At 45.1% G+C, this 15,639-nt stretch overlaps 1 protein-coding gene across 3 annotated transcripts in view; it reads right to left on the minus strand.

The window, feature by feature from the left end:
- The window catches only part of NRAP (nebulin related anchoring protein), a 74,755-nt gene that overhangs the window by 19,867 nt on the left and 39,249 nt on the right, over positions 1-15,639 (minus strand). For all 3 annotated transcript variants that reach the window (XM_003825595.4, XM_034931519.3, XM_034931518.3), the window contains 9 exons: positions 14,728-14,835; positions 13,068-13,379; positions 11,795-11,899; positions 8,650-8,748; positions 6,907-7,011; positions 6,034-6,141; positions 5,378-5,491; positions 3,430-3,627; positions 1,655-1,759 (listed from right to left, as the gene is read on the minus strand). In XM_003825595.4, the coding sequence (XP_003825643.1) occupies positions 1,655-1,759; positions 3,430-3,627; positions 5,378-5,491; positions 6,034-6,141; positions 6,907-7,011; positions 8,650-8,748; positions 11,795-11,899; positions 13,068-13,379; positions 14,728-14,835 (1,254 nt within the window). The remainder of the gene's footprint in view (positions 1-1,654; positions 1,760-3,429; positions 3,628-5,377; positions 5,492-6,033; positions 6,142-6,906; positions 7,012-8,649; positions 8,749-11,794; positions 11,900-13,067; positions 13,380-14,727; positions 14,836-15,639) is intronic.

Consider the following 15,639-nt stretch of genomic DNA (forward strand, 5'->3'; position numbering starts at 1 on the left):
CTGGACAGAGAACCAGTGCTCCTCTACCTTGATGGCATATCACAAACTGCAGCTTTAAAAAAACAGACATGCCAGGCATAGTGGCTCATGCCTGTAATCCCAGCACTTTAGGAGGCCAAGGCGGTGGGATCCCCTAAGGTCAGGAGTTCGAGACCATCCTGGCCAACATGGCGAAACCCTGTCTCTACTAAAAAATACAAAAATTAGCTGAGCATGGTGGTGCACATCTGTAATTCCAGCTACTTGGGAGGCTGAGGCAGAAGAATCGCTCGAACCTGGGAGGCAGAGGTTGCAGTGGGCTGAGATCGCACCATTGCACTCCAGCCTGGGTGACAGAGTGAGACTGTCTCAAATAAATAAATAAATAAACTAAAATAAAAATAAATAAAACTTTAAAATAGGTGTGCCTACACCCCACCCTGAGAGACTGGGATTCAGTAAATTAGTCAGTGGGGCCCAGGCCTCTGCATTTCTTAAGGTTTTTTAAGGTTCTGATGCACCATGAGGTACAGAGACCACTTGCTTTAGAGATTTCTCTGGAAAAGCAAAGCATGAGGTTAAATCTAAACTCCCCTAGCAGGCAAAACATAAGCTTATCTGAGCACTCAGGCTGACTGCTGAACACCTATTACTTCCAGTATCTTCCATTATCCCCTCTTGTCCCTGCATCTACCATGAATTAAAGTCCTGTCACCCTCCCAGGGGTGAGCAAGATTCCCCAGGAAATCAGAAAGCTTAGAATTCTAAGACTTCTGTATTTTTACCAAGAAATTATCACCATTTCAAGCTTATAGTAACCATTTCATATACAGCTGCCAGAAAAGCACAGTGCTTAGATTAGTGCTAATCCTCACAAAAATTAAAAGAGAGGGGTCTGAGTATACCCATTTGACTACTTAAGAAGTGGAGGCTCAGAGAGGTGTAGGTCACTGGCTTGAGGTCACACAGCAAATCAGTGCTGGCCTGGAATGTCAATCTCTCTCTGTTGGTCTTCAAAGGCTGCTTTGTTTGCATTGTACCACAGGGCCACTCTTCAAAGGGACACGGAAAGAATATCGCATGGGCCAGTGAATAATCCTTATATGTTAATAGAGGAACTGACTCCATATCCTCAAAGCTGTCTTAAATGGCATGCAGTCTGAATGGAGAATCCAGTAAGAAAAAAAAAAAAAAAAAGTCCAGCCCAGGGGGTTAGGGAGTGAGTCACTGCTGCTAAGAGTTTAACATCCAACTGGCTTTAGTGGTAAGAAACAAACTGATTGGCTGGGCGCAGTGGCTCACACCTGTAATCCCAAAACTTTGGGAGGCTACGACAGGTGGATCACTTGAGGTCAGGAGTTCGAGACCAGCCTGGCCAACATGGTGAAACCCCGTCTCTACTAAAAATATAAAAATTAGCCAGGCATGGTGGCACTCACCTGTAATCTCAGCTACCTAGGAGGCTGAGGCAGGAGAATCGCTTGAACCCAGGAGACGGAGGTTGCAGTGAGCAGAGATCGCGCCATTCTACTCCAGCCTGGGTGACAGAGCAAGACTCCATCTCAAATTAAAAAAAAAAAAAAAAAAAAAGGAAGAAAGAAAAAGGAAAGAAACAAACTGATTATCCTCTGCTGTGGAAATGTCCTGGACACTCAACACCAGCATCTGTAGTTACCTCACTGATGAGTTCTGATGCTTTCTTCCTCCCTTCAATCTCTAACGTGCCTGGAATGACACATGCAACACCTCGCATAAAGTTCAGGTCTGACCGGTACAAATTCTAGAAGAAATAATAAATACAAAGAATCAGAAAAGCCCAGCTCTCAGAACAGGAAAGCAAAGCAAAACCAGAGGTCTCATGACACAGCATCTGACAGCGTCATAATTAGAACTCAAGGCTGAACCCATCCCTCCGGATATATTAAACTCAGCCAACGCACAAACACTTCTTGGTAAATGCTCACTAGGGGGGAAGCAATGTAGGTCAGAAGAAAATAATTCTGCTGTCACTTGTCTCAGAGTAGCTGTTCCACAGAAGCGAGACAGATTTTTATTTTAATGTGGGCTATCAAAAAATAAACACTGAAGCGGATTGTGGTTAGAAAGTCAGTCGTCTTGGGGCAAATGTGGAAATGGTCTAACAGGTCTTCTACAACAAAACTCAGCAGCAGCGGGTGGCATTAATTAATCATGGGTTAAGAAAGAACTAATAAATAAATCCAAAAGAATCTGGCAAAGGCCTGCCTGAGTTCGTGTGGGTGGGGGCCAGTCTGTGTACCTGAATGATTCGGGCTGACAGTTTAAAGAGTCCCCACATTCACTCCCCTTCAGCCAGTGAGGCGCCCCCTGGGCATGCTGCCTTCCAATCGCTATCACAACCAGAGGCAGGGCAAGCGAGGGCTCCGCTCAAGTGACAAACGGGCCCCCGAGATGAGCGTGGCAGCTCCCTCGTTCCTACAGCTGCTCTCAGGTTCCTGACAGTTTATGTCATTCAGTAAACGCTGTACACAGGCGTAAAATCCAAACAGACGACAGACACCCAGATCTGAGTGCCGCTCAGATCGCAGGCACTGCCAAACCAGGAAAGAGGTTTTGTGCGGAGTTTTCTTTTCCTAAGCGGGTCCATTACCTGCAAATCTCATAGCATGGAAACCTAGCAAGCTGGGAAATAAGGTGCGTAGTGAACAGGATGTGGATGCCTGTTGGGAAGAACACTCTGGCTCTCCTTGGGAGTGAGGAAGTCTCCAATGCTTCCTGACCCTCCTGGGCCTGTCTGCTTCAGAAATCGGGATCACGAGTGAGAAATGCATGTCAGAGGAGTACAAAGACTCCTCAAAGGGACCCAAGGAGGGTCTCCAGGGCCCTGATTTCCCTCTCCACTCCCTGAAGTGCGTCAGTCCTGACAGGTTCTGAGCAGCCTCTCCCAACAGATCTTAGCCCTCCTCAGAAGGCGGGTGGCACAGGAACGCATGAACCACCAAGAGGAATCCTTCCTGAGACTTGAGGCCAGAGGCAATATCATTGGCAAATCTTAAACATGCCCAACCATGAACCTTGAGGGCATCTTTGTCATTCAAACCTCAAGTTCAAATCCCAGCCCTCTCTTTCTAACTATAGCTGTGTGATCTTGGACAAGATATTTAACTTCTCTGCATTTCACTGTAATTTCTCTGTAAAATGAGAATAAACTAATGATATGGGCTGATTGTGAGATAATACATAAAACAATGCTTAGAGTGCAGCAAAAAATAATAAATTGTGGTTATGATTAGATTTGCGTAACTGTGCTTAAGGGCTGTGCAGGAACTCTCAGACTTGGTTTCAAAATAAGACTTGGGTTTAGGATTTCTCACTTCCAGAGATTTCACTGAGCCAACAGGAGCCTGGAGGTTACCACCCTGAGGTCCTAAGAGAAGAAGGGCCCCTGAGAAAGAGGCCAGGTCTCCTTACCTCACTCTGCAATTTGTGAGCTTTCTTGGCACAGCTCAGCCTCAGGTCTTCTGCCAAGGAAGTGTACTGGAGCAGTGGATGTTTGTAGTCCTGATTGCTGGCCAGGGTCTGAGCCTTCTTGGCATGCACCAGGGCGGCCATGTCCAACGGCAGATGGAACTGTGCCTTTGAGTGTTCAAAGCCTTTCTTGTAATTCACCTAGAGGGGCAGACAGAGCAACAGCGGCTATTTCAAAGCCACTATTTGCAACAGGACCATCAGGGAGGGCAACTGCAATGCAGTTGTCTGGAGGTAAGCCCAGGGGAAGTTCTTGGCAGGGCCAGTGCTCCCTTCTTGCGGAGACTGGCCTAATAACCAGGGCTTGTCTCTAGGCCCTGACACTTACCACCCCCAGCTCCTGGAGGTCATTGATCTGGATGAAGAAGGCCCATGGTTCCCTCATTTGAGGAACATATAAAAGTTCAAGGAACAGTAAATAATGTCAGTGATTCCCTTGCTCAAATCTTTAGATCTTTCTATTTTTCAGAGGCAAGAAGATGCATCGCTCCCTGCCCACCATATTTTTTCCCATCACCCACTCAAGTTCAGACACGAGGGATTCTCCTCTCACACTAGCTTAGGAAGAGTTTCTTCAAAGCATTCAATGATTTTCCTAGTCAACGTGGGAGCCAGGAGCAGTGGGGAGGATGCTTGGAGAGTCAAGCCTCAGGGATAGGCATTCCCCAAAACCCAACACACACCCTGGGAGAGGGAGGGGAAGACCCATTCCAGACCATAGATTCGACTATAGTCCTTGGAGGAGCTGTGTTTAAAGGTCTGGGAAACTCTGGGAATAATCAGATGCAGAATCACCACCTCTTCCTCATCCTCCTTTGTCCTTCCATTGTCTTTCATTGCTCTGGCCACCCCTCCCTGACCTCCTATCCCAACTTCCATTCATTCTGTCCTCACCCTAGCATAATGCCAAGGACAGTTCATATCCAACCTCATATTCTTAGGTCAGCAACTCAAGATGGAAAGGAAAAAAAAAAATTATGAATGGGGAAACTGAGGCAGAATACAAAATGGCAGAGAACACGTGAAGCTGTGGAAAGACCATGAGAGGTAGAGCTGGCTCCATGGCCTGGCTCTGCCCCTATCTAGCTGACCTTGGACAAGAGACTGAATCACTCAGAGTTTCTACTTCCCTATGAGAAAATAAGGAAGAATAACAAGATGGAGTTCCTAGAGATAGTCTGACAGCTAACTGAGACACTGTATATAAAAGCGTTTAGCCTCTGTAACATGCTGGATACAGATTTCATCACCAATGTTAGCCAACTCACATATGTGCAAGGAGACAGCACCTACACACATTTGCCAGCCTCCAGAGGGTCACAACCAACAATGACAGGGTCATTGCAAACTCAGACGCCAACAGGGGCCAGGCAGGTAGCATAAAGGAGTAAAGCAGGAAGTGAAGAGGAGGGTGGCTGCCTGGCCCACTGCATGGATCCGTTCTAAGTGGAGCTGTTGGTCAGGAAGCCACTACAACCAACTGTAGCCTTAAGGAATCCAGGTCCAGCTTCTGGCCAGAAGCTTAACACTTTTATAAAAAATTTTCCATTTTTAAAAATTTGCAATTAATCCACTCTGCAGACCAAATGAAACACCCCTGGAGGCCAAATCCAGCCCAGGGTCAAATCCAGACCAGTGGCCAGTGGCCACTGGTGAAAATTATAGAATGCCCAGCCCAGAAGGGAACTAAGGGGTCAACCAGTCCGGCACCTCATTTTTACAGAGGAGGAAGGTGTAGCCCAGAGGGGACAAGTGATTTAACAATGTCACATAGCAAGTTAGCAACAGAACCAATACCCACGTCCAGAAGGACAAATGAGGTTAGGTTGCTGTGCAGTGAGCATTGTCAGGTGGGGGCCCTGCAGCCGCTGATGCCTCTCCCCCCACTTACATCACTCTGCAGTGAGGTCGCATACACTGAATGTGCAAGGCTGATATCATCTTCCAAGCTCCGGGAACCAAGCATCTGTCCTTTCATTTTCTCAAATGCCTCTTTGTATTTGTACTAAAGGGAAAGAGAGCGGGAGAGAGGAACAGCTCAGGGATAAGGGACACAGAATGGAAGAGGTGGGCATTGGGTGAAAATGTTTTGTTCTTTTGACAGTAACTGGGTGAGTTAAAAGAAAATGCGCGGGAGTCGTCAAAAGGGCTATTCTTTCATATGCAAGACTCCCAATGACTAAAGGGCTCGGCTGTGAAACGGCAGGATGCATTAGCACGTGGGCGGCCCCGCGCTGGAGGAAGGTAGGTGCATTGTTAGCCATCTCTTCACATGGACTCTCTTTATGAACACCTTGGTGGAGGGTGCATTTCATCTGCCCAGGGTCTATGTTTACAGTCCAGCATTTGGCTTTGTATCCCAGGCTGGGGAATTTTTTGTTGCAAGATATGTTCTTTCTCACTGGTCATTATCTCATTGCCCTGACACAGTCAGTTCAGAGAGGACAGGGAATTATCCACAGGCAAAAGAAGGCAGGAGTTACGGGCAAAAGGAGTGAAAACCGGTTAGTGTTGAACATTGTCACAGGAATGGGGGTGAATGCTCACATCACTTATGATTTCACCAGAAGCCTTTGCTGCTTGGAATGGAAGGGCATCCAACCTCAGTTTATAGCCACCGTCTCGAAGTTTGCTCCAGGATTCCTTATAACGTGTCTGTCGGGAAGATGTGCACAAGGAAAGACCTTTAAGTGACCTGGTGGTTTCCTAAACTCTGGCTTACCAAATTGGCAATCTGGTTTGTGGTGGGTCCCCTCCCTCCCTTGGCCAGTTGGAGTTAGAGATCATGGTGGCTTAGCTAAATCCACGTGAGTTGGATCCTGCCTCGTGCCCACCTCTTTGGAGGTGGGCAGGGGATGGGGTTGGGGGGGATGGGTTGAGGCATAGAGGGGAGAGGAAGCAAAGGCTTTAGAGTCAAACAGACACAGTTTTTCTAAGCAGCAATTTGATTGGAAGAAGGCATGAGATTGCATATGCATAGTGCTTTATGTCAGATAGAGAAAAGTCAGATGTCTCTATCAAAGAACAGAAATGGTGGGCAGGGGAGCTGACAGATTTTGGAGAGGAGGAGTTAAGCCCCAAGTCTTCCCTTGATATAGCCACTGGATATACTCAGCTATATTCTGATGTTCCCACTTTCCAGCTCTTCCAAACCAATGCTCTTTGAACTAGGCAGAGAATGTCCCCAGATCATTCTTTCAAATGAGCTGGACTCTTCTGCAGGACCAGCTACATAATGTGCAGGGCCTAGTGCAGATGAAAATGTGGGGCCCCTTGTTCAAAAATATCACATATTTCAAGGTGGTGATGGCAGAACATGAAACCAGCTCAGGGGCTTCTGAGCACAGGGCATTGTGTGCCTGCCCATGACCAGCCCCGCTCTCCCGTCATTAAAACTCGTGCCCCTTGGGTCAGCCTCACCTCACTGATATTCATGGCATTCAGCTTGGCCATCAGGACTTCAGGGAGGTCAGCAGTCGGTGTGTAATGATGCTTTATGTTTTCTCCTTGTTCCCTGTATAATCTCTGTGGATGGAAGGAGGTTTTGCATGAAACCTAGACCCCATTCCATGCAGCCATCAGCCAGGTTACGCTTCAAGAGTCCAAGCTGCTGCAACTGCCACCTCCTCATAGAGACATGATTTCGGGCACCCTGCCTCCACCCAGATTTTACAGCTAGCACGGTGACACACATGTCATTTCCAAGCTCTGCTTCCTAGCTCAGAACATGACAAGCTGAAGCGTTCCCCTCAGTGAACGCCCCACTCATAGTAAACTGCTGAGATGGGTGTCAAATGAGAAAACGAGGTTTACTTAACACCTAGTAATAATTTGGTGATTAACTATCAGCTATGAGATGGCATCAAGATATAGAAGGTGAGAAAGAAGATGGCTCTTGTGTAGGTGAGGTTTTCTCCTCCCTATCTCAATCCTCCTCTGTTCCCCCATCTCAAATATTCTTCCCCTAAGACTTGTCTCCTGGGTGGGTCTGGGACTCTATTTACCCAGAACTCTGACCCAAGCTTCGGATACCCTGATAGTTAATAATGACACATGCAGTTGGCATCGGCCACCAGAGAAAGTTTCCAAACAGGGCTTTTCCATCCCAAATCTTATCAGATGTATCCAAGTTTCTACGTATCACAGCAGTGCCCCCTAGAGTTGGCTAGGGTAAGGAAGAAACAGGTATTGTTTTTCTTCATACAAAAGTTCTTGTTTGACTATCTGTGTTTCTCAGAATTCAGTTTGATTCTGATGGGCTGATAATGAAGAAGTTATAAATTCCTAAATCCATAAGCTTGTAAATCATCCCATCCCAGATTCTGACAGGCACTCAGGCTGTTTCAGAATGCCTGTCAAATAAAGCGCAACCAGAATCATTTGCTCAACTGGGAAACAAGGAAGAGGATTTTGAAAGCTATGCCCCCAAGGTTTGTAAATTTTCCCCATGGAAAGTTGAATGGTTTAAAGGTATTTAAAAGCCAGGTTTGCCCTGCACAAAGATCCATGGGTATCTCTTAGCAGAATCAGCCAAACAGGGTTAATCTACATCACAAAGTGATTTTTTTCAGCACCTCATCGTTCACCTTAGTCTCCAGCCGACCCTGCAACCCTGCACCCCAGCCAACCTTTCCCACAGAGGGAAAAGGGTCAAATCTTGGTTTCGCATCATAAGGGAGTATGGGAAATGGCTTGAAAGTTAGTCTAATGTATATAAATCAGACCCAAATCATGTTCAAAGTCTCTGGGAAATTCATAGAGCAACAATTGCTGCCCTTGGGTCCTAAAGAGCTCTAAGCACAGCGTCAGGATTCCAATTACCAAGAATTTCACCCAGTTCTGAAAACAACACTTTCAGACAAAAGGAAAGGGGAAAACAGCCTCACCACGAATGAATCTGTGAGACAGGCAAATGGCAAGGAGGGAGAGCATCTTGGGGCAGTGGGGTGGTGGAGCTCCACTTGGCATTCTAAGTGCAGTAACACCCCCATTTGCATCCTAATGAGGAAGCACCCCCCGCTAAGGGAGCCTCTGCAAAGGACAGGGAGCGCCTTCATCCTTAGGACAACAGAAGGAGCAAACCCAAGAACCCCTCCGCTTCAATCGCAGTGTTGAAAGAAGAGCCCACTCTTAGAGTCATAATGTATATACATTATCACTTACATCCACTGCTTGGGTATAACTAATTCTGGCCTGGACCATCTCCGGAGTGTCTTTAATACTGGTAAACTTCAAAGCATCTGGATGCTGACGGTACTTCTTCTGTTGAGCAGAAAAAGATCAAAGCTGTGAATTTTGTGCTGCTCTTTCATGCCATTTGAAAGAGAAAATCATAGGTTGCTTGAGATTAGAGTGAATTTGTGAACATAATTATTATTCTGCTTCCTCCATCTTTATATCCTAGGTGCCTTCAGGTTAATATTTGTTTCAATTTAAGAATAACCTCATGTCAATTAACATTAAAGTATTTCTACCTGGTGCAAAGAAAACATCTCAAAATTAGGTTATACTAGTAAAATACTGTAGGATACACACTTAGAAAAGGATTCTTTTTATAGGCTTCAAATACTTTGTCGCAGTTGTTTACATATCTTAGTTTGGGTCTTCTAAGCAAGAAAGAGCATTCAGAGTTACATTTATCCATTTAAGCTTTCTATTTTCCTTCCACAAAAAAACACTGACAGACATTATCACAGTCAAAACCCTCACATTCAGCAGTCCGCGAGTGTATGCCGTCCAGTCACATTAGAGCCTAGTTCAGTTAACACAGGAAATAATTCTTTAATATATTACAATAACAGGAAAAAGGGTGCTATTATTGAAAGGAGTCATCACACAGTTTGAAAGACACTGAAGCAAAAAAAAAAAAATCACAAAAATGCTGGCAAAGACCTAGATACCCAATTTTGAAGTATTCTGAAAATCTGTTTAAATTAATTTCTTTTTTAAAAATCAAGGTACATTTTTAGGAGACTGAAACCATAATTACTTCAGTGAGATCATAGAGTTTATACTTTCCAAAGCAGAATAATTGTCTTAAACACACTCTTCTTTATCTGGTTGGATTTTTGTACACTGTGTTGTCTTAAGACAACACAGATCAATAGCCAGCTAAATCTAGCTCACCACCTGTTTCTGTAAATAAAGTTTTATTGGAACATGGCCATGCTCATTCACTTACGTGCTGCCTATGGCCATTTTCCAGCTAGTTGTGACAGAGGCCATATGACCTACAAAGCCAAAACTATTTACTATCTGGTCCTTCACAGAAAAGGCTTTCTGACCTCTGCTTTGGATCGTAGGTGTGCGTGTGCATTTGTGGCTCTTTCAACAGTGCCGGGCATTCTCTCTGGAATTAAGAAGGTGGCCCAGGCCGAGTGCAGTGGCTCACGCCTGTAGCCCAGCACTTTGGGAGGCTGAGGAGGGCGAATCACCTGAAATCAGGAGTTTGAGACCAGCCTGGGCAACATGGTGAAACCCCATCTCTACTAAAAATACAAGAATTAGCTGGGTGTGGTGGTGGGTGCCTGTAATCTCAGCTACTCAAGAGGCTGAGGTAGGAGAATCTCTTGAACCCAGGAGGCAGAGGTTGCAGTAAGCCAAGATCACTCCACTGCACTCCAGCCTGGTTAACAGAACAAGACTCCGTCTCAAAAATAAATAAATAAAATAAAAGAAAGTGGCCCAATTCGACAATAACTTGTAAATATGACAGCCTAACATGAGATGGGGGGGAAAGTTGCTGAAAGATGTCTTGCCTTACTTACTAAAGTTTGAGGACTAGTATGAGAGAAGCCCATCAAAGAGGGTAAGCAAATTTGTTGAGAAAGTATGCAAAATGAGGTGGCTAACAACTGTGGGATACATGGTCCCCTGAAGATCCCTTGGCTGCCAGATTAAGACACACGAAGGAAATCACCCCGAAGTCTAAATTATGCAAATATGGTCTTTAGTCTTCATTTCCTTTTATGAGTGAGCCCAATATTGAGAGTTTGGGATCATGAATCCTCAAACCTAAATGTTTATTCCTGTGAGTTCTTCACATTTATCCTCCCAGAGGGCCTCTCCTGAACTAGAATGAACAAATTATAGCAGTGCTATCCCCATGGAGTTCCCAGGGTCTTCTGAGCCTTGAGTGTTGACCAAGGTCCCTAAAAATCAGGCTGATCAGCATAAGGCCACTTTTTGAAGTCACCTCTGCATTGTGCCAGGTAGTGAGAATGCCGTTTCATGGGAAAATACTAATGCTGGACAGGTGTGTTTGAAAAACCAACAAGGGTGTCTTTCTATTTTAACTATAGGTTCAGAAAGAAAGACTCCTCAAAAAAAAAAAAAAAAAATCCAGGAGGCTCATTGCCAAAGCTAACATCCTGTGGGACTATGGCCATTATGGTCCCCTCCCCACCCAGAAAAGTCCAGAAAGACCAGGCCTACTCTGAAGACAACTAGGCAAATGGTCACTTGTCTTCTGATCAAGTCTCCCCGCAAGCAAACATAAAGAGCATGGGTGTGAGTGGTCTGATGGTGTCCAGCCTCCTGGGAGCCTTGTCCTGTGCCTCTCCACCAGGGACAATTCTGCTTCCTGGGGGGCTTTCGGCAATGTCTCGATCCATTTTTGGTTGTCACAGAGGGCACTACTGACATCCTTGTAGGACGTCCTGCTAAACATCCTGCGGGGCACAGGATAACCCCACAACAAAGAAAAATCAAAACGTCAGTAGTGCCGAAGTTGAGAAACTCAGAAAGAGCTGCTCATTGACACTGTCCTGAAATACGAAGAAACGACTCTTTTCACAAGCAGGGGTGCTGTAGGGTCCAGCCAAGGTGGCTATAAGTAGGCAGAACTGAGTAAACTGAAGTGAGACCCTCCCTCAAAAAAGAACCATGTCACATGGTGGCCACCACGTGAATATTCAAAAACTGTTGACTCTGTGGCAGAAAGGGAGAGGAAGAAAATGTGCCTAAAGTCACCAAAGGGCTTTTTGGGTGCCATAAATGTATCTTTTCATCATCTCTCCTGTGTTGCTTCATTAAAAAGGTAAGTTGGTGGGTAGCAATTGAGCTCTGTTTGATTGTCATTATTATTCATAATATCATTTGTCACCCACTTTGTTTTTGCCAGGGCCCCTACTGGTGTGTGTTTCGTATGTGGTTTCCCTCTAATTACCAGCCCTAGTCTGGGTTTTGAGGTCTTTCATGTGGCTTTGCCTTTTTCTTTGCCTTTTGAGTGGAAATTATTTTAATTTTATACAGAGACGCCGCACGCCTAATGCAGCCAGGCCTGTTACAGGCTGTCAGGAAATCTCACCTCGCTAATGAGTTCTCCTGCCTTCTTCGCCTGCTCCACATTTAATGACCCGGTGGCGACCCAGCCCGTGCCTTTCATCCACTTCACATCTGCCCTGTATTGGTTCTGACAAAGGAGAAAGAAAAAAAAAAAAAGCAGGCCATTGTTGGTGCACAGACATTTAAAGGGCTATTAGCGGCTCCCAACACAGCCTTGGTGCCAGCTGAGTCAAATTAGATGCCACTTTTGTCTTATGCATTTCTGCACAGTCACAGGTAGGGCTCCCAAAAGTCAATTAATTCCCCCTTTAATTGGAACCATCCCTTGAGACAGTGGCTTTAGGCCCCATCCAACACTATTGGGGGTGACGCAGGAGGGGCCAAACCAACCTTGCCCCTCATTACGGACGAGTCTACTCGGAAAGAAGCACGTCCTCATTGTCTGCATTACCAGTTTTCTTGTTTAAAATGACACACGGGGGACAAGAAAATGAGAATTCACAACAGAACCCAGGCGGGCGCTATTTGAGGGAATTTCACAAGGCAGCGGAGGCTTCCCACAGTGCCAATTCCTTCCTAGCCACCTCAGTTGGGGGGCAGGGTGTATTTCTTCTCATTTCTTTAGTTGCCATTGAATGAGTAGTTTTAATGGAAAGTCATTTAAATGGACACTTCTCTAAAACTAGTATATCACCATCTATCATGAAACAGCTCTACCAGGAAGGGTGTGTCTACACACACACACACACACACACACACACACACACACACACAACCTTCCTGTGTGACAGTCTGGCTGCAGCTGACCTGCCTTTTCAGTTCACCCCCATTCTTGTGCAAGAGTTACCTGAAGACAGAAAGTAGAACTGGGAGGGGAGGATAAGGAGGACAGGGAAAGGGTTATTGAAAATTAGCAACCCACCCATTCCAAAAATGGGGACTATCAAAGTCGGGGTGAGTTATCAGCGATGCTCTCCCCTAGCAGGCCACCACTAGGAATGACACAAAGATACCTCCCCCCTGGCAATAAAAAGAAACCTGGAAAACATATGTAGTCCAGAATTCCAAGAAGGAAAAAGTAACTCTATGATTTCTTCTGTGTGTTAGTACAGAATCTAAAATCGGTCTAGTTTGAATAAAAGTTAAACCACTAGCAAAGTAAAGTGTTGCCACTTAGGGATCCAGAAACAGGTGTCCCATAGCATAAATTGTTGCACTGAATGGCTTAGGGAAACACTTGCACTAGCACACACACAACACACACAAACAAGTGCACACACTCACACAGAGCTTACATCACTCTGTAAGCCATAAGCCTTCTTGGCCCATTCCACCTTCATGTCTGTGGGCAAAGCCGTAAAGTGATGTTCCGCTGTCTTGTAGCCTATGTCTGTGGCTAAATGCTGAGCTTTGCGGGCATGCACGAGGTGGACCATGTCCAGGGAGACGTGGCATTGGGATTTGGTGTCCTCGAATCCCTTCTTGTACTCCAGCTCACTCTGCAGCTTGGACATTTGCAGTGAGTGGCTCATTTGCGAATCTCCCTGTACATCTTTTGCCCCAATGAGCTTCCCTCTGGATCTCTCATAATCCTCCTTGTACTTCACCTAAATAAGAGGAATAGAGCAGGGATACATTAGAATCTCCTAAAGGAATTGTTAGGCTTCAGACTCCATGCATGGGAGCTAAAACAAAGCCATTGGACAGAATCCTATTAGAATTAGAATCATATGAAAGTTTGCCTTTTTGAGCATCCGATACATTTTCTTTCATCAGTGAAAGAAAATAGTATTACCTATTATTTCCCTTTTCACCTCAGCTGCCAGAAAACTCAGGGTTATAAATAAAAGTAGCCGTGAAATGAGAAGCATACAGAATAGCCAAACTACAATTGCTGCTCATGAAAGGAACTCAAATTAAAAGATAACTGGAGTACATACATATTTGGGGGAGTATGAGGGGCAAAAAGGAGCACATTGTTTGAAAAGTAACACTAGGTCGAGAGTAACAAGGACCAGAAGCAAGAATAAATATGAAAAAGCTGTGAAAACTGTCAGAAGGCACCAGTGTGGGGCATGATTTTCAACATTATCATTGCTCTGGCCAGTGGTAGATTCCGGTTCTACTCTCAGCTCTGACAACAACAACAGTATCAATATCTGCCACCACTTATCGAACACTTGGTATAAACCAAGCACAGGACAAGCCTGTGTAACTCAAGTGCATCCACAGACCAGTGCCGATTTGTAAAATGTTACCAACTAAGAACAAGATAAAGAGCTTATGTCAGAATGTAAACCAACCACATCACCAAGCCAGTTGTTTTTGGTTCACCTGATCTTTTTTTGAAGCAAGACTTTCTCGATGAAGGAAGCAGAGTTTGACATACATCCTTGCTCAAGCTTCTTCTCTCACATCCAACTCCTAACAGATTGCATTAGGCTGTACAACACTTCATGTACGTCAGTTCATTCCATTTCGTTGTCATTATTTTGCAATTACCAATTTACCAGCAAGTTAACTGAGATTTTTAAAGTTTAAACAATCTGCCTGAAGTAACAATGCTAATGGATGATAGAGGTGGGATTTTATACAAGGTCTATCTGACACCAGAGCCTGTATTAACCATTAACAGACCACAACGTCTTTAGAAAGTCATGGAATGTCTCTGGGCATCAATTTATCTGTAAAGTGAGAAATCTGGATTCTTACTCTTGCTACTACTACAAATAATAAGTCATCACTTACTGAAAATCAGTGTGTGGCAAGCAGTTATTAAATAGATAGGCACAGATGTGATTATCTCATTGCAAGGTGATTGCTATCATCTCCATTTTACAGATAAGAATCCTGAGATTCAGAGAGATTAAGAACCTGCCCAGACACTCAGAGAATCTCCCAGGTATAAAAAGGCAGGATTCTGCAGTCTCTTGTACAAGGTGGGGACAGACTCACCTCGCTAGCCAGGTCCCTCTTGGCTTTGGCTGCCAGGAAGGTCAAGGAGTCAAGACGCAGCTCAAACCCTTTTGCTTTCTGGTTTTCCCAGCTGCTCTTATACAGTTTCTAAGGGGATTTAGGAGAGAAGGTGAGTGGGTTTTCATGTGAAAGGGTTCTCACGTGAGAGCATTTACTCTAGATTCTAATGATGATTCTAGGAAAGCAATACTGATTATTACGTCCTTCTCTGAGAGCCATAGAAATCATGTAGTCTGAATACAGCCAGGCCTTCTTCCTGCCTTAAGGCCTCTTAACACATAGGGCTTCAATCAAAAAAAGCAGAAATTAAACTCCAGAAGCCTTAACAAATACTAGGAGTTTTCGTGGAAGTCTCAAAAACATGCCAAAGGCAGGATAACATCGCACAACACAGCGACATTTCTGAAAAGCCTATTCTCCATCTCTGTCCACACACCCCACCCTGCCAGCAGCGGCTCCAGCTGCACCTCTTTCTCTTTCCTCCCACCTTCCCCCAGCCTCTAGTCCACCTGGGTCTTTTCCTTGTGCCTCCTGTTCTCTCTCCTGCTCCTATCTCCAAATGTCAAGATCTTTCTTCTGCAAGCCTCCTTTCCCTTTCTACATGTGAATCAATTTAACCTCTGTTTCTCCTCCCAATTCTCCTCCCCATCTATTTCTCAGATGAGGAACCCAAAGACCTGGGAGCTAAGCAGGGAGAGCCAAGAAAACACTTTCCCCAGAAGATACAGAGAAGGGGAAGTTGGAACTATGGATGCTTTCATGACTAACAGCTACCACTGTGCACTTGCCTCTGAGTGCTTGATGTATAGAGACTCACTGAAACCTCATGAAAACCCAGTAAGGACGGGACTAATATTGGTATCATTTTACCAATGGGACACCTGGAAACAA

This window comes from Pan paniscus, chromosome 8 (assembly GCF_029289425.2).
Source record: "Pan paniscus chromosome 8, NHGRI_mPanPan1-v2.0_pri, whole genome shotgun sequence".
Classification (NCBI taxonomy): Eukaryota; Metazoa; Chordata; class Mammalia; order Primates; family Hominidae; genus Pan; species Pan paniscus.